At 47.9% G+C, this 26,040-nt stretch overlaps 1 protein-coding gene and 2 long non-coding RNA genes across 6 annotated transcripts; 2 read left to right on the forward strand and 1 right to left on the reverse strand.

The window, feature by feature from the left end:
• The first annotated feature begins 166 nt into the window (after positions 1 to 166).
• LOC125521318 (uncharacterized) lies at positions 167 to 5,284 on the forward strand. 4 transcript variants are annotated; one of them, XR_007289205.2, is made up of 5 exons: positions 167 to 2,049; positions 2,265 to 2,611; positions 2,696 to 2,792; positions 2,906 to 3,152; positions 3,250 to 5,284. It is a non-coding gene; the product is annotated as an uncharacterized LOC125521318 (long non-coding RNA). The 4 variants fall into 4 exon arrangements; XR_007289206.2 differs by having other exon boundaries at positions 2,910 to 3,152; XR_007289203.2 differs by having other exon boundaries at positions 2,696 to 3,152.
• Positions 5,285 to 15,569: 10,285 nt separating this feature from the next.
• On the forward strand, positions 15,570 to 19,881 carry LOC125522212 (uncharacterized). The gene is made up of 2 exons (XR_015612090.1): positions 15,570 to 19,004; positions 19,104 to 19,881. It is a non-coding gene; the product is annotated as an uncharacterized LOC125522212 (long non-coding RNA).
• Positions 19,882 to 22,867: 2,986 nt separating this feature from the next.
• LOC147958839 (uncharacterized) lies at positions 22,868 to 25,786 on the reverse strand. Its single transcript, XM_087537272.1, has 2 exons — positions 25,041 to 25,786; positions 22,868 to 23,486 (listed from the first exon to the last, which is right to left on the reverse strand). Exons 1-2 carry the CDS (start codon positions 25,784 to 25,786, stop codon positions 22,868 to 22,870), a joined length of 1,365 nt encoding a protein of 454 aa, XP_087393398.1.
• Positions 25,787 to 26,040: the final 254 nt, after the last annotated feature.

Consider the following 26,040-nt stretch of genomic DNA (forward strand, 5'->3'; position numbering starts at 1 on the left):
ATAACAAAATGAACTAAACGAGCTGCTAGCAGCAACTAAGTGGAAAACTGACATTCCTGGCCCACCTGTCAGGCTGACTTGGCAAAGAATAAACACGTGGACAAGTGACTAGTCTATCACGCGCTCTGTCTCTCTCTCTCTCGTCCGTCTCTAGCATTTCGTCGAGCATCTCGCGTGCACGCACACCACCTACTCCGTCTGTCCGGCTCTTCTCCGGCGATGCTGCCCCTCAGTCCGCCCTACCCCGACGAGCTCCGCCCCCTCCTCTGTGCGCGGCGAGCCGGTCCCCTCTCACTAGCACGCCCTCGTGGAGAAGAGCCAATGCGCCTTGGGTTTTCTGGTGCGCCGCCGCCACCAGTGTTGCCACGGCGAGCAGCACACCTTCCCCGCCTCTGGCTCCAGTGGCTCTTGTGCATCTGAGCTTGGCGCTCGCTAGGAAGACGGGGAGAGGAGAGGTTGTCTGTGGCATGAGGGGGAGGAGCTCGCCTCTGGCCGTGGCCAGCGGCTGTGGCTGCAATAGCAGGGCGAGGCGTCGAGGCCAGGAGGAGTTCGCCCGGCCTCAGCGTGCCGGTGCTGGGATTTCGCCGGATCCGGCTGAAGCAGGGGAGGCAGGGCGTGGTGCCATCAGCGACGAAGGACGGCGACGCGTGGATAGCGGTGGTGACTGTCGTAGCGGGGTTGGGCCCGTAGCTCCCTCTGCCGACGTCGAGGCTAGGAGGAGCTGGCCCCGCTTCCTTGCTCAGGCCCGATGACAAGCGCGGCTCCCCGTCTCAAAGTGGTGGCGCTGGGCTCCGCCGGATCCAGGAGAAGCGGGAAGGTAGGGGCCCTGGGGATATAGGTCGCGGCTCCGGTGAGGCGCGGGGGAGGCAGGGGCGTGGCGCCACCGGCGACGACCGACGCAGGACGCGGGAGGAGGGGAGGTAGGCGCGCGCGGGGGTTTCTCTCCGCCCCGGCCCTGGTGCGGCGGCGCTGGGCTCCCGTTGTATCCAGGAGGAGGAGAGGAGAGAGTGGAGATAAGAGATGTGGCTGACAGGTGGGACTCCAATCCACCTCAGCAGGTCAAACATTGACTAGGACTAGTCTTTGCCACATCAGCCAGGACAGACGGGTCCCACCCGTCAGTTTTTTTTTAGACACACTCAATTTCGAATCAGTGCGTTACTCACTTGCCACAGAGTTGGTAGTTTTTTGTGATTTTTGATAAAAACGGTAGTTTCGGAGTACCCTAGCCATAAATCTGGTGGTTTTGAGCAATTAACTCCCGGTGGCTAGAGAATGTGAGACATTCGCCGGACAGGGCGATTTGGTGCCCGGGCTTAGATGCTCCCGAAATCTCTGCCGCTGGTTGCTGCATTGGGATGGTAAAAAATAGGCCTGACGAGCAGGGCCGAAGAATACTAAGGATACTCGTGGTATACGGCCCGCAACAGTGCGCAAGAGTGGGCCATCTTCGTAGCGTCGGGGTCTCTCCGTCACAGGGGGCGTTCACGAGCCGTCGACCAGAACGCGTGGAGTCATCTGAGCTGTGGTCCACGACGGTAGTCCAGGTCGTTCCGAAAACCTGAGCCATGGCGACACGAGAACCCTGGGTCCCGTGCTTTCTGCGGCGGCGCGGCAATGTCGGCCGACGGGCTGGAGTTCCGACGGATCCCGTTGACCGGTGAGTTTTCCTTTCCCGGTGTTCGTCTTTCGATTGCTTGTTTGCCTTGGGGGCCCGGATTTTCGGTCCACGATTTTGGTGACCGCCCACAGCTCACCACCACCGCCGGTGAGCGGTGACTATGCTTCGACTCGCACGTTTCCTCCTAGGGAGGAGCTTGCGGACATCCTGGAACATCAAGATCCGGTCTCCCCCAAGCTGCTGCCGCCCCGTGATGCAATCCGGCTATGCCGGCTGATTCCAATGTTGGGTCAGGCTGCGCGTGGCATGAAGGTAACCGCGGCCCCGTGAGGCCGGGAGGGGAATTCCTGGCAAAAACAACGCTTCTACGACTTCTTCTGCACAATCCAATGGGAGGGAGAACCCCGAAGCACTGGGTGGACGAAAAGGTGATTTTTGAGATTACCCTGCTTGTCAGTTGGAAGGAGCAAATGCTACGTTTCTTCTGTTTAACCTGGGAGGCATACGCTCGGCTGAATGTACAATTGATGAAATATTAACGTCAAGCTGTGTGGTGTATGATTTTAACTCCGCAAATAGATGTTGTGTGGTACTAGAATGTTCACTGAATTTGGAAACTGAAATTGAATCATGGTCTTTTCAGGTTGCGGCTGGGCAGTGCACCACCAGACAGAACTCTGGCTCGAGAATGAGTGCTGTCGGCCTTCAGTTGTCGGTATACTGACATGATGGTAAATGCAGGTGTTGATTGTGGTGGAACAGGGGCTCACGGTGGTACAGAAGTGCAGAATTTCATAGAGGGTCATTTCCAGAGGAAGGGAGTAGACTAAGGCGAGTGGTGCTAGGAATCCGACAGGTGATCCGGCGGTGAAGAGTGAGTGGGGAGAGAAGTTCCCTCATTCCATCTGACTAAACCATGACGAGCCGTCGCTTCGGGATGTTCTTTGGTTCTACGACAACATGCTGGGTTGTTCTGAGGAAACTTTCAAAGTAAGTCTTGTAACTGATGTGAGACTAAGTGCATGGAAGTTTTGGATAGCTTAACTGACGAGATGTGTTTTCTTTTTTCACCAGGAAATGGTTTAGGCACGTCAATCCATTTGCCGCGGTGATGTTCGAGCAAGACCTGAAAGGAAGAACTAGGAGAGGAGTTTTCGATCCGTGTTGTGTGGTAAGTGTCTCACTGTCTGTGATCCACCATTGGAACGTGATAACATACATAGTGCTGTCTTTGACTGGTGTGCACTTCTTCGCATATGGTAATTACCTCCAACCTTGGTCAAGTCAGATGGCCAACTCATGACGTACGGCCACTGGACTACCCACTGCCCTGCTGTTGCTGCCTACACTTTTGGGAAGTTAATATCTGTTGTCTTTTGAATGATCACGTAAAACTATCTGAAGTGCACTTTCAAACGAAATAAAAAACTTTTTTGTGATACATATATACTGCATGGAGGATACCAGGGCATGCAGCTTGCACATTGCACAACATTACGACAGCATAAAACTGAAACTTCCCTTGATGAAGGTGAACCATCCTATCAATTTATTTTTGTGAAGATGTGTTCACCGACTTAGCTCTAACTTCATTATCCTTATAGTCTGCAAATATTTTTCATACACAGTACAATATGATGAACAAACTTAAGAGGCAAGCCCTCCACGAGTGTCTGAAGTTACAAGGAAACACCTCGACGTTGGCACGCGAGGCATTGTGGGCAGTCCTAGCACCTGGTGACTCTTACTTCGTATGAAACCCTCTTCTGCCTAAAAACATGTCCTGGAAGCGAACTTCCTCTAGCAGATTGTCCCATGCGCCTTACCTAATGTACCATCTTAGGCATTACTACGATCTCCACTGACCATCATTTTAAGATGTTGTATCGAACATTTGAGCCTAGTATATTGCTTTTTGCTCACTTCGTAGCTTGTTTTTTAGATTCATGCAAGGAACAATCACTGTTTTACAATCATCCTTCAGTGTACTCTGTACGAATGTTTGCGATAGCCTAAACTCTTTGGCCACATCGCCACATTTGTTTGCTTCTCCTTGTATTCATCTACTTGCTATTTAGACAAACCAGTCAGCACTTCATGTAATCACAAATCTAGGCCCGAATACATGTCTGACGCCCTATCTAATGAGCTACAAATTCCTGAATCAGTTTCTTTGGGTTGCACTCACGTGACACTTCAACAGCAGTATGAGAGTTGTTGTAGTACAGCAAAATCTAACAGTAGAGTTTATGCGAGGAAACATTTTCGATTGAAAACTTTCCTGCTGCAGGAGAGTTGTACTCACGTGACACTTGCTCCAGCAGCAGTATGAGACTTATAAATTTCGAATTGTAAGGTCAAACCATTACAAGCAAACTTGTGCAAACATTTCCGATGCCATTTGCAATTGCACGCTTTGTAACGCACCCAGCATGCACTAACAACTCTCAGAGAAGATGCTAATTGATGTTGTTCAGCAAGCACCGACGGAAACGGTGTTGATGCGGACATGGCGAGGGATCGAAAGAAAAGGGCGGCAAGATCGGGAGGGAGTGGCATAGGATAAGGCCGGCTGGGTTGGTGGCCGTTATTATGCCTGCTTTCCGTGTAAGCCCGACGGCTCGGGATGGCACAGAAAACTAAACGGGCCGTGCGCCAGGGCCTGTTCCGGCCGAGAGGTGACAAGGCGTACCGCTTTCAATGCGACTGAGGCCCACGTTATGTTTTACATCGATACTGTCTGAATACAGCTGCGAATACATCTAAAGGAGCACATCCCCATGCGTGTTGACGGATGTGATATCAAGAGCAGCTGAGCCTGGGCTTAGATTTGAATATTCCGACATTCGCCCTCAATGGCCACCAATGCCCTACCTGGCCCATGGACATCATGATCGCTCTTACGTCTTGTGGGTCGAAATCACATCGCTAACAGAAGAAAAATATTTTGTCTTATACATCATAAGGCATTATATCGATCCAGATCTCAGCATATGATTATTCTCAACGTATCTATAATTTTTGATTGTTTCATGCTATTATATTATCTATTTTGGATGTTTAATGAGCTTTATTATACACTTTTATATTATTTTTAGGACTAACCTATTAACCCAAGGCCCAGTGCAAATTGCTGTTTTTTGCCTATTTCAGTGTTTCGTAGAAAATTAATATCAAACGGAATCCAAACGAAATGAAACTTTTGGGAGAGTTATTTTTGGAACAAACGTGATCCAGGAGACTTGGAGTGGAGGCCAAGAAAGCCACGAGGCGGCCACGAGGTACTAGGGCGCGCCCAGGGGGGGGGGGGGTAGGCGCGCCCCCCACCCTTGTGGGCTCCTCGTTGCTCCACCGACATACTTCTTCTCCTATACATCCGAGAGCACCACGAAACCCTATTTCCACCGCCGCAACCTTCTATACCCGTGAGATCCCATCTTGGGGCCTTTTTCGGTGCTCCGCTGGAGGGGGAATCGATCATGGAGGGCTTCTACATCAACTCCAAGGCCTCTCCGATGATGTGTGAGTAGTTTACCACAGACCTTCGGGTCCATAGTTATTAGCTAGATGGCTTCTTCTCTCTCTTTGGATCTCAATACAATGTTCTCCTCGATCTTCTTGGAGATCTATTCAATGTAATTCTTTTTGCGGTGTGTTTGTCGAGATCCGATGAATTGTGGGTTTATGATCAGATTATCTATGAATAATATTTGATTCTCCTCTGAATTCTTTTATGCATGATTTAATTATCTTTGCAAGTCTCTTCGAATTATCAGTTTGGTTTGGCCTACTAGATTGATCTTTCTTGCAATGGGAGAAGTGCTTAGCTTTGGGTTCAGTCTTGTGGTGTCCTTTCCCAGTGACAACAGGGGCAGCAAGGCACGTATTGTATTGTTGCCATCGAGGATAAAAAGATGGGGTTTATATCATATTGCTTGAGTTTATCCCTCTACATCATGTCATCTTGCCTAATGCGTTACTCTGTTCTTATGAACTTAATACTCCAGATGGATGATGGATAGCGGTCGATGTGTGGAGTAATAGTAGTAGATACAAAATCGTTTTGGTCTACTTGTCACGGACGTGATGCCTATATACATGATCATGCCTAGATATCGTCATAACTATGCGCTTTTCTATCAATTGCTTGACAGTAATTCGTTCACCCACCGTAGATTATGCTATCTTGAGAGAAGCCACTAGTGAAACCTATGGCCCCCGGGTTTATCTTCTATCATATTATTTTCCTATACTTTACTATTTCCGTCTTACTTTATTTTACAATCTTTACTTTCCAATCTATACAACAAAAATACCAAAAATATTTACTTTACTATCTTTATTAGATCTCACTTTTGCAAGTGGCCAAGAAGGGATTGACAACCCCTTTATCGCGTCGGTTGTAAGGTTCTTGATTGTTTGTGTAGGTACGAGGCGATTAAGCGTGTGGTCTCCTACTGGATGTATACCTTGATTCTCAAAACTGAGGGAAATACTTACGCTACTTTGCTGCATCACCCTTTCCTCTTCAAGGGAAAACCAACGCATGCTCAAGAGGTAGCAAGGACCTCCAGGGCAAAGGTTTGAAGCTCACTTCAACCTTCAACCTGACATTAGCATCGGTGACGGGACCCATTGGACACGGAGAACGTGATGGTTGAATATGCCTCAACCGACATGTTTCGAGACTATGACTGGTCTCTCAATCTCCTGAGTGGACAACATAATTTATGTCCATTTACGATGTTCTAATAAGAACATAACACAATATATTGTATGAGCACTTTGGTACAAATACATTTGTATGTATTCTATATATCTGAGTGATTTTCATATTGAGAATCTTCATGTATATATATAGATTTCTACGGGGGTCAATTTGATGAAAGATGATTTGTGCCTTGTGGACATATGCACCACGAACTCTATATCAGGGAAGTAAAATGTTTCCACTCTCGTTGGGAGAAATGGAGATATTTTAAAATCACTAGACGCGATGAGGTATTTGTTGGCTCAACTCAAGTCATATTTACTATCCCTGTGGGTACTCAAGTAACTTAAGGATTCTTTATTGCTTCCCGGTTTATTTCGTACCCTACTAAACTATACAAGTATTCGTCAAAATAGTTTCTCTAATGAAACTTATGATGACAACAAGAGAAATAACTTCTCTTTACCATATGCAAAGAATATGACAAGCACATTCTCTATGTATCATTTGGATTGTACTACACATACGACACAACCCGTAGCACATGTTGCGTACGAGATAGTTTTCTAGAGTGTCTTGTACATGACAAACTTGGCATACTCGCCTTGGTCATCCAGACATTGGCTTGAAACTGATCAGAAATTCCGTTGGTTTATGATTATTATGATGCTAAATTCTAACAATATTTGGATTTTGTGTGCACTACATGTGACACAGGGAAGCTAATTTTAAGGCTCACGCACCTTAAAGTCTACACTAAACCACTCAAACTCCTTGAATGCATCAAGTTGAGGTAAGTGGCTCTTCCCATCCATTGACTAGACTATTCAGGTGTTCCATGGTTCTAAAAGACACATCTACATGATGGTCCCAACCGTGGTTTTTCCACATGAAACCATTGGCTCATTATCCCGATATCGATTTCAAGCAAATCGAATGGACAACATTGTAGAATTCTCCTTGAGTGCCTTCTGTATGGCCCTTGGATTGAAGTTTAGCAATTTGTCCTAATGTCTAGACTCAAAATGGTTTGGTAGAATCCTATATCCAAAGAATTAAGCTCATTGCATGATAACTGTATTTCCGTCAATGCCTCAAGCCCCTCGCATGGGGAGTTATTCAAGGCCAGTATGCTGATTCAATGAGGAACATTTCCAAGCATTAGGGGGAGATTTCAAGTACCATAAAGAATGCAAGGAAATTACTGGAATGTTCAACACATTTCTGCCTCAAATCCACATACTCAAAGATCTGAACCATGCGTTCAGAAGATTTGCAACACGTTGCAAATAACCTACCAGATTCATTTACTGACTATAAAGGCGTCACACAATCCTACAATCCTGTAAAAGTACACCTGAAAGAGTGGAGGTACCAGCGAAATCCACTCCACTCCCCGTTCAAAGCAACAGGGGGAGATGCATGGCAGAAGTACATCAAGATCCAGCTTCGCACAAGCAAGGATATCAAGATCTGTGAATCAGTAAATTCAAGTCATCTTCATGTTGACATACACCTAATGGGTAGTATACACCCAGTGGACGGGAAACCTTCACCAACTCAGCTCATAGTGCACATAATGACCGGGACATCGGAATACCCGACTCAATCACATTGGGAAATCGCGAGCAATCACCATCACTACTAGGAAAAAGCCTATCAGTAGCACGGGCCTTAGGTGTATCAGTAGCGCGGGAACCCGCGCTACTAATATGACGCTACAACTAACTTGTAGCAGTAGTGCGTGTTGACCCGCGCTACTGCTATACATGGGTACACAGTAGCGAGCTTTATCGGAACACGCCGCTGATAATAGCTGTAGGCTTTACAGTAAGCCGCGCTACTGCTAAGTGCGGGCTGCTGCTAACTTTATTTCCCTCGCTACTGCTAGTTTTATTAGATTCTGATTTTTTTCTACATATTTGTTTTGTATTTGTACAGGCTTTACACAATAATCTCTAGCATATCATACACATACAAATGTAATCATAGCATACACATACAAATAGTCTGATCAAATCATGTCATCATCATAATCATCATCCAACACAAAGTGCTCTCTCATCATCATCTCAAAAATAGCGATACAAGTCTCGAATACTTGCAACTACATCATCATCCATCTGAACAATGATATACATAAGAAGAGCTATCACTATGAGTGAGAGCAGAACTATGCAGTACATGAGGCGGCGGTTATGAGTCCTCTCTTGGGCTAGCGCGAACCTCAAGTAACTAGCTTTTGCTTCTTATATGCTTTTGAAGCCTTTAAGGCCGGTGCCCGACACCCGTTCCACTTGCGCCCGACATTCGGGCCACTTGTCGTACACTCCCGAACCTTCCCTTTGTACACGACATATCACTGCTTCTTCGCCATCAAGAATCTAGGTACCTGTTAGAGATGCATCTTCATCAAGAGAATGTACAATCATATGCAACAAAATATACTTGAGCAACACGAAAAAAGGGTTAGCAACTAGATGCAACATATAGTAAACATAAATAATCAACGCAGTTTCATCATACGCAAACTAATTAACTAGAGGTACACAGGTCATCGTACCCAAACTAACGAAGTAGCATTACACAAGTTCGGTAGGGACCGTGGACATCACAAAGTTTCATTGCTACAGAAAGTATACAAGTTCAACCAACACATATCAGCATCACCGACATCGTAAATCACTAGAACTTCCATCCTTCTGTATCATCGAGGATGCACCCTAGCTTATTTAATGGCCCGAGGTCCTGACGTTGCATGCCTATGCGAGTTCGGAAGTCAGCTCGCGATATAGGGCCGTGGTGGAACATCCACTTCTCTTCGACGACTTCTTTCGTGATGATCGTCACAATGTCCCTCTGGATGCGAAAGAAGTCATCTCTAAGTTTATAATCCGCTTCTCCTTAAGATTCTACCCACTTGCGGATATAATCAAGAAGGACTCGTGCATGTAGTATGGATCCGCCATACAGATTTGCGAGACTTCTCTCTTCATGACGGAGCTCATATGTAGCACAAAAAGGCGGACGATTGTAAAATTGATCCGCCTTGTTAGAAACATCTCGAAGATATGCTCAAACCGCAGGGAGAACACCTCCGCGGGCCGGGTGTCGAGGTAGCACTTCCCCTCAGGCACACGAGCCGTGTATGTCGGATATCCTGGATCCTTCGAGGCTAGTAGGATTTTCTCAGTCGACAACACATGGTCGTGCAGTCTCCTGAGATGCCCTGATATTTCCTCCAGCGGTTTCATCGGTAGCATCAGCTCGCCCGTGACATGGAACATGACCTCACCTTTGATGGGTACACACTCTTCAAAACCCGCCGTCTGACTGCTATGTGCTCTGGCTTGTTTGTAGGTAGTAGAGGCTTTCTTTGCCAGTCTCCTCCTCTCCTTTTTCTTGGGCTAACCTTCCATACCCTTCCTTAACCCTCGCTCTAGTGTTGTCGGGCTAAGCACTGTAAGACTCTTGGCTAGTTGAGCCTGTGTTGAGGCGGCATCTTCAGGCGTGTGTTGTGAGGATTGCATGAAGAGAGACTTCTTGCAATCAACCCTGCTAGGACGTTCCTGCTCGGGCAGATCATCCATCTCCTCATCAGCATGCTGATAGCCCGAGTCATCATATGGATGACTCATCATTTCTAAGTCATCGTCATAGGCGCCCGTATTGAGGAACCTAAAAGGGTCATCCTCGTCCATCTCATCATCCATTCTTTGTTCTATGGGGGCGATTACATCAGCCACTATTGGGCCCGCTTCCTCGCGTAGTCCGCCGCTCTCACCCATAACTACAGCCGCTGGTAATTGCGTAGGTGGGTGGTGATGTTCATACCTGCTTGCTGATGTGTGGTTATTGGTGTGCTCTCGGCCGGCTCCAGACGAAGAAGATTCTTTGGCCATAGCAGCACCCAACCCTTGTAGTTTCCAAGCTGCGGCGGGGTCTCATCGTCCTCTCCCACTACTAGGGAAAAGCCTAGCAGCAACGCGGGTTTTGGGTCTAACTTGTAGCAGTAGCGCGTGTTGACACACGCTACTGCTATACATGGTTAGCTGTAGCGTGCGTTGCAAACAGCGCTACTGCTAATTAGCTGTAGCGGGTCTTATACCCCGCGCTACTGCTATTACTTTCAAAAACAAAAAAAAATCTCGATCCCGTGCGTGCTATTAATGGCAGCAATGGTAAGATCTAGCGATGATTGGCGTCGCCGGAGGCATGAACGGACAGCGGAAGACCAAATCCAGCAGTGGCTGTTGGAGAGGGCCCGTTTCTATGGCAGAGCTAGGCCGCGGAGTGGGGCTCCTCTTCCCGACCATGCCAGATAGCTCCGGGTCATCCATGGCGACGACCTGCACGGGCATGGACATGGGAGGGTGAGTCAAACCAGAGGGAGAGAGAGAGAAAAGGAAAACTGAGGGAGAGAGGAAGGTGATATAGGGAGCAGCGGAGCTAGTCACCGGTGGCGAGGTGCTCCGGTGTGGTGGCGCAGGGCGGCGGCCTCCTAGACGTCGGTGGAAGACCGGCGAGCTCCTAGACGCCAGTGGCGTGAGGCGGCGGCCTCTTTCGGCGCCATGGAGGAGGATGGGTGCATGGGCAAGAGGTCCATGTGAGAGCGTATGGAAAGTGAGAGGAGAGAGTGGTGGAAGAGAGGAGGGATTTGGGGGAGAAGATGGGGATTCGGCCGAGGATATGGCGACTTCACCTACCTCGTACTTAGTAGTAGCGAGGGGTATAAAACCGCGCTACTACTATCAACTTAGTAGTAGCACGGGTTAATACCCCTCGCTACTACTATGGCATGTGTCGGGGGGCACGGTAGAGACCGCTTAATTGTAGCGAGGGTTAAAAACCCGCGCTACTACTATCAACTTAGTAGTAGCGAGGGTTAAAAACCCGCGCTACTGCTAATTAGTAGTAGCGCTTCCTTTTGTGCTGCGCTGCTGCTAAGATTCTGTGTATAAGGTTTTCCCTAGTAGTGTCCCCCTAGCCGTACTAGAGGAGGCAAATCCTCATGCCTCGATTTCACACTCGACAAGGTAACCCTGAAGTGCCCACCAGGCATCGGCTGGCCGTGGAATGTGAGTTCCAAGGGTTTCGTCATCACCGGCTTACCCACGTCCACCTTCTGGCCTTTGATCAAGTAGAGTACGGTGCACGGGGTCTCGGCGCCGCCATCGGTGCCGGCGCCGTCGGTGTCGATGTTGGCGTCAGTACCATCATCGAGGCCGCCTTGCAAACCTTGACTATGCTTAGCAGACAAAAAGTCGAGGTACCACTACTAGGAAAAAGCCTAGTAGTAGCGCGGGGTAAAAGACTAGTAGTAGCGCGGGTGCCCGCGCTACTACTACAATGCTACAGCTAACTGGTAGTAGTAGTGCGGTGCTACCCGCGCTACTACTACGCCCGTTAGTAGTAGCGCGTGTACCACCCGCGCTACTACTAACTAATTAGGAGTAAAAATAAATAAATTCCAGCCACGGCTGCTGCTAGCCGTCATTGCCCTCTTCATCCATGGCAGATGCTGATCCTGGAGAGGATGAAGTTGTCCATGGTGATGGTGCTTCCCCATCCAACTCTTCTCCACACCCCTCATTTGCTGCTTCTACAGAAAAGAGAAAAGGATTAGAAGAGGAAGAGAGAGATAGACAGGAGTAGGTGCAGCAACTCACCGGTGGCCACCGGAGTTGGAGCCGAAACCCTTGAAGACGCTATGGATTGCGTCCATCAGAGATCTGGCCATCGTCCTGGGCGGCGCTCTGCTGGATCTCCCTCTCCTTCCAGCAGGGGAGGAGGAGGAGGAAGGAGGGGCAGGGGAGGGGGCTGCGGTGGAAGAGGAGGTCGCTGGATTTGAGGGAGACGTTGAGGTGCGAGGCTGACAGTTGCGGTGGGCGAGGAAGGGTATCACATGTGGGAGGGAGAAGTGAAATCGGGAGAGTGTGGGTCTGGGATTGGTCCTCCGTGCGCTATGTTTATACATGTGTCAGTGGGTTGATAATAGTAGCTCTGGGTTTATACCCCACGCTACTCCTATGGCATGTCCCGGGTGCACGGTGGAGACCACTTAGTAGTAGCGTGGGGTTTATAACCCGCGCTACTACTATCAACTTAGTAGCTGCGTGGGTTTATAACCCGCACTACTACTACGACTGGTCCCGGGGGGCACGATGGAAATCACTTAGTAGTAGCGAGGGTTATAAACCCGTGCTACTACTATCAACTTAGTAGTAGCGTGGGATATAGACCCGCGCTACTAGTAAGTAGCAGTAGCGAGGGGGTATAAACCCAGCTACTAGTAAGCGTCTACCTATAAGCTTTTCCCTAGTAGTGTACTGTTGTTCACCCTCACAACCCATCTCGTCTGCATCGTGGTCAGAAGGCCCGGTTTCTTTGTTGTTCGACATGTTTCCTACAATTAAGTCTCCTTGTTTAATTCTTAAACTACAATAAAAATGAGTAATGACATAAAAAAGGTCTATGGTTTGCCGAAATGTCATTTCCCAGCAAATACCGACACTCGATATGCCTACTTTCTAGCACAAGTCATGCCAAAATTCACGGGACATTTCCGCACGACCTATGCTAAAACATGGACATATCGAGTGCCTGAAATTCACCGAAACAGAAATGAATCAACATTCCGGCGAAACATAGGCCACTCGGATCATTTACCCTGCACATAACCATCATTTTCCTAACATCACATGTCCAAAATATCACATGTCTAAATTCCAAACATCACATGTCCAAATATCAGATGTCCACTTCAAATTTGCATATAACAGTAAGAAAAATATAGAACTTGAAGAAAATGCAAGAAGTCCTTTTTCTTCACAATATTTGAAACTAAATTCAGCCTACCTAAATTTCTGTCCTAATTTGAAACCTAGTTAAATTTCCATCCTAATTTGAAAACCTAGGGTTCATACTAATTAACTAGGTTCATAGTACCTAATCTGTCCTAGGGTTCATACTAATTCACCTAAGGTTAATCAATTCTATTTTATATTTAAATAGCAACAATTGCTTTTACTAAAAGAAATTAAATACCTAGAATTCTGTTAACTACACCTAAACACCTAAAATACCTAGAATTCTGTTAACTACACCTAAACACCTAAAATACCTAGAATTCATTTAACCCATACTAATTTTGTTTTTAACTAGGGTTCATACCAACTAACTAACTATAGGGGTTCACACCAGCTATTTCATCAGCACATTTTCTGAAATTTGAATTCACAATTTTCTGAATTTTTAATGCAGAACATCATTTTCTGAATTTTGAATTCACGAAAGCTACATTTTTTCAATTGTAAATTAAACCTATCTATTTCATGAACCCTAGAACCTAACTACATGAATCCTAGAACCCTAGAACCCTTAGGCAGAGAGACAGAGAGAGAGAAGAAGGGGCGGAGGACTTACAAGGTGCCAGGGGAGATGTCGGCGGTGAGTTGGTGCTCGGGGGAGATGCCGGCGGTGAGGTGGAGCTCGGGGGAGACAGGTGCGGGTGGAGGAGCGGGCGTCGATGACACGTGCAATGACGGACGGGGCGCAGGCGGCGATGGAGGGTGCGCGGGCGACGACGGAGGGTGCGCGGAGGGCGACGATGGCGTCGGACGAGAGGGATCGAATGGGGGAAATGGGATGGAGGAAAGAAGTAGAGGAGGAAGCCTGCGCGGGGAGGGGGGGATGTTCTACATGCGTACAAACACGGGCCATGTGCTATGGTTGGTGTTCTGGTTGCCAACCGGATTCATGCCATCGGTACACGCGCCAAGCACGATGTTCCTTGCATCACATGCGAAATATCGATATTCGCCGTTGAACGCTCTCCACTTGCTTTCATCCATGAGGTGTCTCAGCTTTGGATCATCTTCATTGTCGGGCTTTGTCCTCTACGCATGCCAACTCATGAGCTTGGATTCCTTGGGATCTACAAAATAACGTTGCAGACAGGGAGTGATCGGTAAGTACCATACAACTTTCTGGCGAGATTTCTTCCTGGCCTTCTTTTATCGAGAAGCATTGCACATCGGACAACTGGTTTTTTCTGCGTCCTCCTCCCAATAAATTATGCAATCGTTGATGCATGCATGGTATCTAACGTGCGGCAGATCAAGAGGGCACACGATCTTCTTGGCCTCATCCACACTAGTAAGACATATATTCCTCGTGGAAAGAACATCATTTAGGTACTTTGAGAAGCTCATCGAGGGTAGTGTCGGTCCATTTGGTTTTAGCCTTCGTCTTCAGAAGTTCAAGCGTGAAACTCAAGAGGGTCACCTCGGGATCGCAACCATCATACAATGGAGTGTTTGAGTCTACCACCAGTTGCTGCAGCTTGACCTCTTCTCTAGAAGCAGCTTTGTCAGTACTCGTCTCCTTGCGAAGCAGTTCCTGAACATGAGGGTCCTGCATGATTGAACTTAGTACCGACGAAGTCTGTGGCGTGGAGTCCACGTTTTCTCCGCCGCCATGTACAGCCTCTTCCCCGCCGCCATGTCCGACCCCTTCTCCGCCGCCATTACCGGTCACACAATTTCCATCATATCGCCCGATTATTCCATATCACACACATACACATATTTCCATTCTTGCAAAATCACAAATTTTTAATCACCTATCTCGAGATCGAGCACGGTGGTGATGATGTCGATCGGTGTCATGACACACCTAGGGAATGATCAAAAGTGGACAAAGAGTACTTCTTGACATGGCTAGATCTAGTTAGGGAGGTACATAGGTCACTTCACTAAATGCTAGATCTATCTAGCTAGTTTGGGAAGGAGATGAGTTCAACTAATGGAGGAGGAAGGAAAAAGAGAAATGAGATGCATTAATGGAGGTGGTGTAGTTAGCTAGGAGCAATAAAGAGAGAGAAAGAGAGGTATAAGAAGGAGAGTAATGGGGGGGAAGAAGTAGTGAGGAAGAAGCAAAGTGAGGAGAGAGGAGGTGGGAGCCAGGGGAAAGTGAAGGAAGAGAGGGTGGGGGAGGGGGGAGGGGGAGGAAAAAGGCGGTGTCTGCGGTTTAGCAGTAGCGCTGGGGAGTAAAACACGTTGCTGCTAAGAAGATAACAGTAGCGCGCCCCTGGGAGGCGCTACTGCTAAGTGGGGCCCGCCATGTGGCCAGGTTCAAACTTAGCCGTAGCGCCCTACCCAAAAAACGCGCTACTACTATTCAGTTAGCAGTATCGCGATTATCTGAGGCGCGCTACTACTAAACCTAGCCTGGCGGTAAGGGTGTGACAATTTTAGTAGTAGCGCTTTTTTTTTCATGCCGCGCTACTAAGTCGATAGTAGTAGCGCCTGTTCTTGACATGCGCTACAGCTAAGTAGCAGTAGCGCCCATTTTATCCAGCGCTACCGCTAAGGTTCTGTGTATAAGGTTTTCCCTACTAGTGATGGGTAACGATATTTCCATCTACTAGACTGCAAAAACCTTTCAAATGATTCAGATCCAAAGACCATGGCCATGGCAAAGTGTGAACAACACTCGGACTGAACTCAAGCAAATGGTATAATCTAGGTAGAAATGATTTTGCTCAATAATGGGAAGGTATTCATAAGAAATACCTACACCAGTTTTCTTCTGGAAACAGAATTGAGAACAACACGGTGGTGAGACAAAGTGCAAGTATTGTAGCACAAGGGTTCACGCAGAGACCCAACTATTCTCGAGAGGTGGAATCTCATTCCGATAACTTATGTCATTGGCAGTTCAAAATCATCTATCTCTGCAGTTGATAGATGTAGTGATTACATATCCATGTAAATCACTAGATTCAGATATAGATGGTTCCCGGCGGAACCTCAATTCTGAATCGAAGTACAAAATGTAACATACATTGTGTAAAAATCAATAAGTCACCATATGACATTATTATCGTCGGTACATTTGGTACAACCGACGTAGTAAGTCCCTTATTCACAAAGATTACTCTTACAATGATGATTATCCATGTTTGTGTGTCTGCAATGACGACACATGTAATCATCTAAATTACGGAGTTTAAAATGAAGGATTTGGGTAAACCAAAATACTGCTCGTTACTACAATTTGAGCACCTTCATTCATACCTTATGGTATACTATGTTGTCTATATCCAAAATATATTGGAAAATTTTCATTGTGGACAAATCTTATCCATCCATAACTCTCATGGTAGTTCATTCTCTAGACATAGAGAAAGGTCTATTTAGACCAAGAGATCATGGACATGAGATATTGGGACTCAACGTTCCATACCGCCATTGGATCCACCAAACACAATTGGTTGGTACTCAAGAATATCTCTCGATATCTCCAAGGCATCAAATATCTTGTCCTAGTTTTTTTTGCAGTTTCACAGAAATGTGAATGCCGATATCATTGGATACATCAATCAGATCCCCACTATGCCAGATCGTAGACAAGCTTAGTGTTCCTACTAGGTGTGGTAGCCCTCTCAAGAAGAGTCTTCAAAACAGACCTCATGGCTACATCGACCAACCATTATCTCAAAGATAATGTTGCATGTGTTGCCCGGATGCAAACAGGTTACGTAATAAGCAATATCGCTATATTGCATATCTTGCAAGTCAAATCATGTGACTGATTTATTCACCAAGTCTTTACCAATTTCTACATGCCATAAATATGGTCATGGAATTGGTATGTGATGGCTTCGGAACTTGCAAGAATCAAGGGGAGTATCTTCCTGAATTGTTCCTGTTCAAAGTATCATATTATACTCTTTTTCCTTTCATGAGTTTACTTTAAAGGTTCTCATAGAGGTTTTTAATGAGGTAATATCAATATGAGATTATATGTCATACTTTCTGTTTTCCCATCAGGTTTTTTAGGAAAGTATATACAACATATTTATTGTCCTCTAAATTCTATGGGTATTCTCATATTGAGTTGAAAGAGGCAATAACTGTTATATGTTGCGGCATTTTCTCCTTATTTTTTCCACTGGGTTTGCAGGAGTTTTAGAAACATATCAAACAGTATGTTCCTCATATTTTTTCCACAGGGTTTTTGGAGGAGACTTAGTAAGATGATGAACTCTCATGTGATCAAGCGGTGAATAGAGGGAGTGTTAAAAATAAATAACCCTCGCGGTTATTAGGGAATAATCCCCGCTCCTTCTCACATGTGCGGTTGAACACTTTCACCAACCGTCACGGTGGTTCCTGGAACGACGTCTCTATGGACCATTGCATCCCTTGGAGGCGACTGTTCCCATTGTGTATAAGTGTTCATTCATCAACAATAAAGAATGGTTCGATCATTTTGTTCGATGGTCTCGCTCGATTACATATCTCTCTCTCTCTCAACAATAGCATCTCCAAAGCTAAGCCTAAAACTCTTAAAACCTCCCACAACCATCGGGTCGCGTTGTCCGGACTGTATTGGTCCGTGGGGTGGTCTGGATTGTGATTTCTCCTGCAAACCGGAGACAAAAGTGAAGGAGGTTTACGAGAGTCCAGACCGCTCCGAAGCCCGTTTCTGACCGCCACGACCCACCAAAAACATGTGACCCGCCTCTCCCGTGCTTTCCTTCTGATGCACGCGCCGCTTACCCCACATTCATGCCGGCCTAGAGCACGCGCAGGCCAACATCGATGCCGCGATGTGTCTGGAGGGCGGGAGGGAAATACTGACCGACGCGACCTCTCGATAGCTGCCGCTTCCACGCGGACGCAAGTTCTCAAGGAACCGACTCCGGCCGCTGCGCCGCATTGAAGCGGCTGACCGACCCTACGCATGGCCTGGCCGCAGCTATTTAAGCCGCGCTCCGGCGCCGTCCACATCACATCCTCCTCCCCCTCCCCGCCCATCACATTGCCAAAGCCGAGTGCCACACATATAGCTTTCTGAGCTGGTGATTCATCATCGGGAATTAAATATTTCTATCCCGAGTCCAATTAAATAAAAATTATTATTCAGGATAAATAAAACAAAATATTTTTTGTGGGAAAAAAACCCAAATATTTTCTTTGCAGCAAAGGAACAATTTTTGTGCAATATGAATATTTCTATTAGATGAAGGGTAAAATTTTCGCCGTTTGAACTGATTTTAATATACAGTATATTTTTTACTTCCGTAAAGTCAATTAGGTGAAAAACTATTTTCGGAATAAAAAAAATCGAATCAAAGCTATTGGGCCGGCTCATATATATAGGTGCACTGCGCGCACAGGTTCTTCTTATTCGAGACTCAATGCGTACCTGCAGTTGGGCCTTGGAGCTTGAGAAGGTAGTAGCAACCTGACCGGACTCGATGGAGGCGTTGGTTCCGGCTCCGGCTCGTACGGCGCGTGGTTCTGGTTCCGATTCCGACCGCAGCAGAGGAAGCCGACTCTGCTAACTAGGGTTCCCTTCCCCCTCCATCCTCTTTAAATCTGGAGGCAGAGACTCAGGGTGAAGAACACAGCTCAAATCCACAACCCGCATCGAGTCGAGACGAAGCTCATGGATCCACCCGTGATGGCCGAAGTTAGTTCCACCAAAGAACACGTCGACCTGGAGAGGAACTCCAAGGACCTGACCATGGCTGTAGGCGACGTACAAGGTAACTCAACCATCTTTGAGCTGGAGATGATCGAGGCGCAAGAGGAAGATGCGGCGGCGGCGGCATACGACGAGATCGTCGCTCGATACAGGAGGAAACGCGCTGACCGTAAGGTTCGGATGACGGCTTTAATTTAGGATTAATATAATTGCTAGACTATTTTGGATTTCATTACGGAATTCTAAAATAAAGCAAGTCCCCTTTTACGCCAGGCTCGGATCGTCAAGGAGCTGGGCGAGGAGGCCTACCTCGAGCTCGAGGTGGGGACGACTGCCTGGCCAACGACCCTGACTACGTGGATGAGATCAACCAGTGGATCAGGATACAAGATGAAAGGCATAAGGCGAATCTCAGGCGTGGCATACTTCCTGGCTACAAGAAACTTTCTGACTCCGACTTATACTTAGAAATATACTCATGCTTGCACCCGGACTCGGAATCAGACTCGAACTCTGACTCAGAAGACAATGATGATGATGGTGGTCATGAGGATGAGGAGGCAGAGGAAAATTCTGACTCCAAAGAAGAAGAAGAAGGTGAAGAAGAAGAGGGGGAGTTGGAGGCAGAGAAGTTTATATCTTTAACGGAACGTAGGGCAGCGGTGGCGGAGGCAGCCCTCGGCGGGTTCGAATGGCGGACGGGGCCACTAATTTTATCATGGCCATCAAAGGGAAAGAGCTGCCCGGCATTTAGCACCTGGACAACATGAGCCGCCATTACACGTCCAAGGGGATGGAGGGAGAAGCGGAGGCTGCACGAGAAGGTAGTGGTCATGTCCCACAAGATCGACGACGAGATAGAGGCGTGCCCGGAACCACTTCTCTTGCCGGATTCAGTTTGCTTATTTTGTTCCTTAGTTTGTGCCGTCCCAATTTCTACAACTAGTAACAACTCTGTTAATGTGCACCCTGTTTTATTATCTTTATTATTTGCCACATGTACTATCTCTTTCTAGAGATGTTTGTCCACATATCTATCTCTGTTTCCTTCTGTTCTTTCTAGAAACATGTCTATTTCCATGATGTATCTACGGGCTATGGCTGGTTATCTCTTATTTCTATGATGACGATAACTGCCACTCGTGTGGGCGTTAAGAGATCTGTCCACACGTTTTGTGTGGTGTTTAAAAGGACCAGCCCACACGCCTACGTGTGGGCAAACAATTAACGCCCACACGCCTCTTTTATTCCTTGTGGTTCCTCTCACACGCCTACGTGTGGTCAAAATGCATAACGCCCACACGACGTGTCTCAACGGTCCCGCGCGCCAGCGTGACAGTCACCACGCGTCCCCGCAGTTGCCATGGTTCGGACCCTCTTCAATGTCCGTTTACCTGCAGTTGTCATATTGCTGAACTACAGTTGTCATGGTTGCTCAACTGCAGTTGCCATCTTAGGTCAAGTGTCAGATGCCATTTTGGACAACTGTAGATGTTGACATGTATGGTCTGATTTATTATAGTTGCCATGATTTGAAAACTTTAGAGGTTGCCACCTACTAACACTAAGAAGTTGCCATGTATGATCTGGTTTACTACAGTTGCCATGATTTGAAAATCTTAGGAGTTGCCATCTACTAACACTAGGCAGTTGGCGTGTAGCGCTAAAGAGACATGGCAAAACAACATGTTCGGGTAAAAGAGAGAGTTGCCATCTGCTTACAAGCACACTAGGGCAGTTGCCGTGTACCCTGCAAAACATATGGCAACTGACATGTTCGGGTAAAAAAGAGAGAGTTGCTATCTGCTTACAAGCACACTAGGGCAGTTGCCATGTACACTGCAAAATGCATGGCAACTGGCAGCTTGGGTGTGGGAGAGGAGATGGGCGTGTGGGCGAGATGGCAAATGCCCACACACCAGCCCTTGTGCGTGAGTGGAAATTGGCATGTGTGCAAACTGCTAAACGCCCACACATCGACTCCTCCGTGTGGTGAAACAGACGTGTGCGCGACCGGGTGAATGCCCACACACCAGCCCAGTCCTACGTGGCACCTCAAACATGCCAAGATTCGTACACCCACACGTGTGGGCGTTAGTTTTTCCGTATTTCTATGCTAAATTCACTTACTAAATTAGTAATTCAAGTAATTAAGTGATTCAAACGTGTATTCTTTTTAAATAAAACGGGACACCCTGGCACGAACAAAAACTTTGCAAGTTCAGTCCACTATTGCTCTCAAGATGACTTTGCGTATGGCCCTAGCCAATCGAGAGATATCATGCGCCGCCCATGCCAGGCTACTGTCCAACTGCTGTAGTCGTGGCATCTACAACCGGATTGGGCAAAAGTGAGCCCCTAAACGTCTGTCGACGCGTCCGAATGTGTCTATGGACAATGACCGTCCATTCTTCAAATGTCTACTCCACGACCATCTTTCTCATAGCAAATCCTCAAATTCATGTGCTCGGTGGTGCGGCTTGGGACTGCGGGAAACCATTGGTCGGCTTGACCGGCCCGGTGGCAGCGACACCATTGGCGTCGTTCTTCCTCCTTGGAGGTGCAGCCGAGGTCCTCGCCTCTCCACCCTCGTTCCCCTCCCCGGGTGAAAGCCCAAAATCCGGCTAGGATTGGGCGGCAATGGCGCATTTCGTGTCGTGCTCCTCCTTGGAGGTGCCGCCTGGGGAGGGTTCGTGTTCGGGTGAGGTGTGTCAAAGGTCCAAGCTTTGGGTGGCTCTGGTTGTCTGGCGGCGGTGGTTTCGTCAGGATTTGCATGGCCGGCATTGTCTCCGTTCCCCTCAAGGGTGATGCCCACTGGTGGCGGCGTGTTTGGCTCAAGGCTGGCGGTGCCGTTCCTTCGATCCGGCGGTAGGGGATAGGGTTCCCTTTCCCATCAATAGCAACACGTTTTCAGCTATGGGCTCCCGGTTCTCTTCTTCAACGGCAGACGGGCCTTGCTCCTCAACGTTCTGCAGGCTTCCTTGATGTCCTTGCTGGCCTTTCTTCACCAGCTGCTCCCGGTGGCTTTCCTGCAGTTTACTGGTGTCCTAAGTTGCGGTGGTATGGTGTATGTTATGTGCTCATTATCCAAGGGGTTGTACTCTGCGGTTGCTCCAGGTCTCGAGGTCGGCATCTCTGCTCCTCTAGGGTGAGCGCTTCTCAGGTCCGTTGGTTCGACGCCTTTCGATCCAAGGCGAGAGGGAAGGGTCCCTCTGTGGCGCGAGAGGAGGAAGATGCTTGGATTTCTTCATCCTGGGAGTCAGGCTAGTTCGTTCCCACACTCTGTATTAGCATGTCCTCATCCTGCTCTTGCCGGTCGCTACCCTTGGTACCAGTTCTGTTGTGGTCTTCGACTAGTGCAAGCAACGGGCTCTGTTTTATCTTTGCTGCGTTGAGCTGTAAGCTTCCTAGAGTGCTCCATTGTATCGTTGGGCCGATGTGGTCTGTTGTGTGTCTGTAATTCCTAGCCGGTTGATGGCTTTGTTAATTCAAAGCCGGGCTCTCCGCGAGCCTTCGTTCTAAAAAAATCCTCAAATTCATGCAACATTAAAAATAACACATGTAGTTCATCTAGATCAACACACACGACATAGAGAAGTTCATACATGTCATCGAACTGCCAAAAAATATATAGCTATGGAGGAAGTTCATCCACAGCCGCTCTAGCCCTTGCCCTTGTCATCTTCATCGCAGAAGTAGCGGTCAAAAACGCAATATGGATCAAGCCGCATATGCCCACTGTCGGAGCCATATGATTCGTCACCGGCCTTCTCCTCCTCCTTTTTGGGGGGTAGTCTAGCGAGGGCACGGGCCACCTAGGTTTGCTCCTTTGCGAGGGCACACACATCGGGGCTTGCTGCTTGGCGAGGATCCAGGCACGAAGGGCGTCCTCGGTCGATGCAAATTACTTTCCATGTGAACGAAACAGTGTAGAAACTTTATCATGAAAGTGAGTAAGCTTTATACTTTGTACGTGTTCTACAGAGCCAATATATGCTAATACTCAAAATCAACCTATATGATCTTTTTACATGGAACTATTTCATCCAACAAGGCGTGTACGGAAAAGATGCTTCAATAAGTCCACGTGGGCCGGCAATAGCGTCGTAATACTTTGGACACAAGTTTCCAAGGTCTTGAATCTTGGAAGTATTTAAATTATACGCCAGACCTCTGCTTAAATTTCTCTTCAGGAAGATGATTTCTCTGAAAGGGTGAAATCCCAGGAAATCAATGCCACGGTTGCATTTGTCAACTACATCTTTTGTGTCGACACCATCTTTGTTGTCATCATCGGAGTTCCATTCAAAGTTCTCTTCAATTGTTGTCTCAGCTGCTGTGGTGGCATTGCCGCCGAAATCTTTGATGTACTCTTCGTTATTATAGTTAACTTCCTGCAAGACCCACGGCCCATAACCTTGTTGGCCATGGTTTAGACATGGCGGCGGTACCTTAAGGCGCGTGTCATGCTCCAGCACCCACTTAATATGACTGCACGATTCAGTGAGAACCCACACCTGAATTTGCTGCGAGGCTCTAACTAATGCAAAATACACTCCTTTTTTCGACTTTCCGAGGTTGAGATCCGTGCAGCTCTCGGGTTCAAGATCTCCTGGCGGTTTAATTACTTGGTATGTGCTATTTGATAACGATAACCTGCAAGAAATCATCTCTATTTTTAATGGAGCAGTTGGTAGTCTCGCTTCCAGGTTTTTTTTCGTCCGACCACTTTCGTCCGGTTTTTTTCGTAGGTTAACCGTCATAGATTTTTTTCGTTGCCTCCCCCACTTCATTGGTTTATTTTCACTTCACCCTCTCACACAACAAAAAAAACTAAACGGATCAGAACTTTCCATACTGACGCAAATTATTTAGTAATGTCTTTATGTAAAAAAAATCAACCACAATCCATCTCTAAAGATCAAATCTAAATTAATTAATCTTCATAACGTTTGTTTCCTTCCGAATCACGTCCATAACTTTCCTTTCTTGTTTGGGCAGAAACTGTTTGGTAGCAGAGATTAGGAAGCTTCCTATGAGTGTAGTAATAGGAAGTATTCTTTTTCTTGATGATTCGTTTCCATGCATGATGATAGTAAATTAGGCCAACATTCATCACTATTTATCAACGTCATCAATCGTACCCATTCCTACCAGTTTTAAGGGAATCTGCTCGCTATGTCTTTTTTAAGGGGATCCGCTCGCTAAGTCGTCGTCGCACGTTATTTTCACAAGCAATTCCCCTAAAAAAAGGCGTGGGTATTGGTAGTTGAACGCCCGCTAGGTTTTCCGCCTGTCCCATCCTCGCGTTGTGCCGCCGCCACCCGCCGAATTTCCAGCCGCCCGAGCCCGTTAACTTCGCCAGCCACCGGGTCGACTGCCCCCGCCCCAAACCCCCATCCCCGAGCACTAGCTATCGCCGCGTTGCCGCCCCAAGCTCCACGCCACCGGTAACGAATCAAGCGCCGTCCCGACACCGTCGTCGCCGGCCCAGCACCTCCAGCCTTGCATGGACAGCTTCAATGTGCAGTCTCCCTTGCTGCCTCACCTTCTGCCAGCGCATGCAGCGGCGGGGTTGGACGCGTGCGTGCTTGCTAGCTTGCTCTGCGTGCGTCGCACCGGCCAATGCGCATGATGCGTGTGTGCCTGCTTTTCTGTATGTGTATGCTAGCGTGATGCGTGTGTGCGTTGCTGTGTGTGTATGATATAGATGGCCCGAGTGTGTGTATGATGTGCTCTGCTCTCTGCTGATCTATGTGTTGGTGCTCCTGCTATATGTTCATGCCATACAAATGAAATTTCTGTTAATCTTCTGACATGTTGAGTTGGTTCTCTCTGTCTTCTGAAGGGGTGAATGCAAAGCAGTCTATTAAGCCAGGCACTATTGCTGAGCTAAATTGACAAAAAAATATTGGTAGCCATAGTTGTAGTTTAAGTAGTAGCGAGTTGTCTGATATGTATAAAGAGCCCGTTGCAATTGAGCCCGTTGTTAAATTGACAAAAAAGGTCGCTAGTGTCACTTGATATGTATGAGAATATCAAATGTATTATTAACATAATTAATATTGAACTCTTAAAGTTAATGTGGCCCCGTTGCAACGCACGTGCGTTCTTCTAGTATCATTAACCAACGTGTCAGCAGATAAAAATAGAAATGAAAATGATAAAATAATAATAATAATGCCCAAGAAGTGACCAGTAGCTACGTACCTCATGACGAAACCTTTCTGGCAATGCACATACAGTGCGTCATGCCAGTAGACGGCGTGGCGCTTATTCCATGAACAATCTGTTCCCAGATAGGCTACCGTTCCTGCAGCCTCCCCGTCCCGGAAGAAGGTCCTTTCCTCCCATCGCTTGGTGGACGACGAGAAGACCCGCTGTACACACGAAGACGGCGGCCATTCCGATTCTAAAACTGCCGGGTCGACGTCAAAGTCAATCTCTTCGCCCGGCTCTATATGGAGCTCGATGTAAGGAACGCAAGGTATCAAGACCACCTGATAGTGAGCCGACACCGTGGGATCGTACACAAGATAGGCTTCGTCGACGAAGCACTCCATCCCGGCGCCTTTGGGCGGCGGCGGCGGCGGCGGCAAGGGCGCCGTCCACCCCGTCGCCGGGTTGGCCACCCTCTTGTAGTGCAAGACGAGGCCGTTGCAGTGATCCTCCATCGCGCACTGGACAGGCCTGCTCTCTCTGTTGCCGACGAGCCCCTCTGGCCGTGGCGGGCGGGAGAAGAACTCCGAGAACCTCAGCTCGTTGAAGTTGATGAAGATGCCGGCCAGCGAGAGCGGGAGGAGGTCCGCGCGCAGGATGCGGCGGGCGTCGATGGTGTCCCGCCACGCCTTGCACACGCACCGGGCCGTGGCGAGGCTGCGTGGAGCGAAGCGGCCGAGGACGCACGCCAGCATGTCCTCGGGCAGCAGCCGCGTTTGATCGCCCTGCTGTTCCATCGCTCTCGCCCGTGCTCGCTGCTTGCTGTTGGGCTGTTCGCTCCTTTTTCCCTTTGGTGAGTGTTTTCTTATAGCGTGTGGATTCTAGTGCCTGTGTCCGAGTCGGAGCTGGGGCACCGTGGGCTGTTGGAGACGGGGTAGGATTCCCCCTCCCCTCCTCTTCCTGGACAAGGTGGTGGTTGTTGACGCCTGCGGACGACGCGAATGTGCTCTGGACATCATCAGCGCGCGCCTGCGGACAACGTGAATGTGCT

This window comes from Triticum urartu, chromosome 7A (genome assembly GCF_056163025.1).
Source record: "Triticum urartu cultivar PI428250 chromosome 7A, HENAU_Tu73, whole genome shotgun sequence".
NCBI classification, from domain to species: domain Eukaryota; kingdom Viridiplantae; phylum Streptophyta; class Magnoliopsida; order Poales; family Poaceae; genus Triticum; species Triticum urartu.